General features: G+C 44.2%; 1 protein-coding gene across 1 annotated transcript in view; it reads left to right on the top strand.

Annotated features, from left to right (window-relative positions):
* Positions 1-2,246: 2,246 nt before the first annotated feature.
* The window catches only part of LOC123500020 (nephrin-like), a gene marked incomplete at its 3' end in the record, with an annotated part of 42,444 nt that continues 42,190 nt past the window's right edge, over positions 2,247-2,500 (top strand). The window contains 1 exon segment of the mRNA XM_045248627.1: positions 2,247-2,334. Within this exon segment, the coding sequence (XP_045104562.1) occupies positions 2,247-2,334 (88 nt within the window).

Raw genomic sequence — 2,500 nt, 5'->3', positions numbered from 1 at the left:
TCTGTGTTCTCCTTATCCCCTTTGTTTATTTCCCCTTATTTCCCCTCACTCGCTATATGACCCCGGTGTGTTGCCCTCCATTAATTCCCTCTCAATATGTGGCCATTAACAACTCTTAGGACAAGGCTGCTACTGTTTTTTTCCCCTTTTTCCTGTTTTTCCCTCTTTTTCTGATTTTCCCCTCTTTTTCCTGATTTTCCCCTCTAAGCTTTTTTTTCTCTCTTTTTCGTGTTTTTTTCATTATCTCTCTCTCTCTCTCTCTCTCTCTCTCTCTCTCTCTCTCTCTCTCTCTCTCTCTCTCTCTCTCTCTCTCTCTCTCTCTTCATTTCCCCTCATTTTGTTCTTTCCCTCTGTTTTTCCTCTTATTCGTCTGTTTCCCTCCCTATTTCCCCTCTTTTTTTCCTTTTTCCCCTCTTTTTCCCCTCATTCCTTGTCTTCCCTCTATTTCACTTATTTTTCCTCTTTCCCTCTTTGTTTCCCCTCGTATTCCTCTCCTTCCTTCCCTTTTCCTTTTTATTCTGCTTTCCCTCTCTGTTTCCCCTCTTCTTTCTCCTTCCCTCTCCGTTTCCCCTCTTTTTCTTCTTTCCTCCTGTTTCCTCTGTTATTCCCCTCCATCCCTCTCCTTTTCCCCTCTTCTCTTCTTTCATTCTCTGTTTCCCCTCTTATTAATCTGCTTCCCTCACCATTTCCCCTCTTTTTCATCTTTCTCAGTTTTTAATGTTTTTTTTTCTCTCTTTCTCTTTCCTCCTTTCTTTTTTTCCCCTCGTTTCTCTCTTCTTTTCTTCTTTCTTTCCATTTTTCCTCTTCGCTACTTATTCTTTATTTGTTATCGTATATTTAATTGTTTCCCCTCTTTTCCTCTCTGTTTCCCCTTCAGTTTTCCCTTCCTTATGTTTTTCCTCCCTCATTTATCATATTTTCCCCTCTTTTCAACTTTCCTCCTCTTTTTCCCTCTTCCTCTCGTCTCTTCTCCCCTTTCTCTCCCCTCTTTTCCTCTCCTTACGTCTTTCCTCCGTCATAATTTCCCCTTTTTAACTTTCCTCCTTTCCCCTCTTTTTCTCTTTTTTTTTCCTTTTTTTCCCGTTTTCCCCTCTTTTTCCCCTTTTTTCCCTTTTCTATCTTTTGTCTATTTTCCCTCTTTTCCTCCTTTTCCCTCGATTTTTTCCTTTTCTCTCCTTTCCTCTCCCTCCCTGTTTTCTCTTCTCTTTTTCCTCTCTTTTCCCCTTTTCCCCTCTTTTGTCCATTTTCCCCTCATTTCTCCACTCTTTTTCCTCTTGACTTACCTGTTTCCCCTTTCCCCCTCTCCTTCCTTTTTTCCTCCCCCTGTTTTCTCCTCTCTTTTTCCCCTCTTTTCCCCTTTTCCTAATTTTTGGCCTTTTCCCCTCTTTTTCCTCTCGACTTACCTGTCTTTCACTTTCTCTCCTCTCCCCTCCTTCCCTCCCTTCTTTTTCCCCTCTTTTCCCCTCTTTTCCCCTCTTTTCCCCTCTTTTCCCCTCACCCCAATAACACAAACCACACCTTAATTTAAACGAATCGTGACGCAGGAGACGGGAAAGTAAGAAACCAAAAAAGGGGAAACAGAAAACGGGAAATGAGGACAAACTGACCTATTGCCGTGGAAATTGAATGAGGGAGGGGAAAAGTGAGGAAAGGGGGTTGGGGAGGGAACGGAAGATGGAGAGAGAGGGGAGATAGAGATGTCTGGGGAAGAGAGAGAGAGAGAGAGAGAGAGAGAGAGAGAGAGAGAGAGAGAGAGAGAGAGAGAGAGAGAGAGAGAGAGAGAGAGAGAGAGAGAGAGAGAGAGAGAGAGAGAGAGAGAGAGAGAGAGAGAGAGAGAGAGAGAGAGAGAGAGAGAGAGAGAGAGAGAGAGAGAGAGAGAGAGAGAGAGAGAGAGAGAGAGAGAGAGAGAGAGAGAGAGAGAGAGAGAGAGAGAGAGAGAGAGAGAGAGAGAGAGAGAGAGAGAGAGAGAGAGAGATAGTGTACACTTAATGTATTGAACCACACAAAGAAAACGGAAGACTTTCACGGCTAACTAATTTATTTCTCCCAAACAGTAACAGATCACCGCAGTCTTAAAAATCGCGCAGTCAATTGAAGCTGGCGCAGGACACGGGCGCCCCAGGGATGTGCGGGCGTGCAGGAGCGAAGGACACGAAGCCCCCGAAGGATACCACCCGCTGGAGTGAAGGAGGGAACTAAGGATTCGTGAGAAAGAAGGAAAAAGGAGAAAGATTTTTGTTTGAAGGATGCAAGTAGGACCTCTGTCACCTGTGCGTCTGTTTGTCCTTCTCCTTACCTGGTGGCTCCTAGTGGCCCCCTCCTCCCCACGCCAAGGTAAAGGTCAGTGTCTTCCTCCTCCTCCTCCTCCTCCTCCTCCTCCTCCTCCTCCTCCTCCTCCTCCTCCTCTTCTTATTATTATTATTATTATTATTATTATTATTATTATTATTATTATTATTGTTGTTGTTGTTGTTGTTGACTTAGAGAAAGAGGGTACAGG

The sequence above is a fragment of the Portunus trituberculatus genome, chromosome 8, assembly GCF_017591435.1.
Source record: "Portunus trituberculatus isolate SZX2019 chromosome 8, ASM1759143v1, whole genome shotgun sequence".
NCBI lineage: Eukaryota > Metazoa > Arthropoda > Malacostraca > Decapoda > Portunidae > Portunus > Portunus trituberculatus.
Note: the sequence above shows the minus strand (reverse complement) of the source record. Positions and strands in the feature narration are given on the sequence as shown.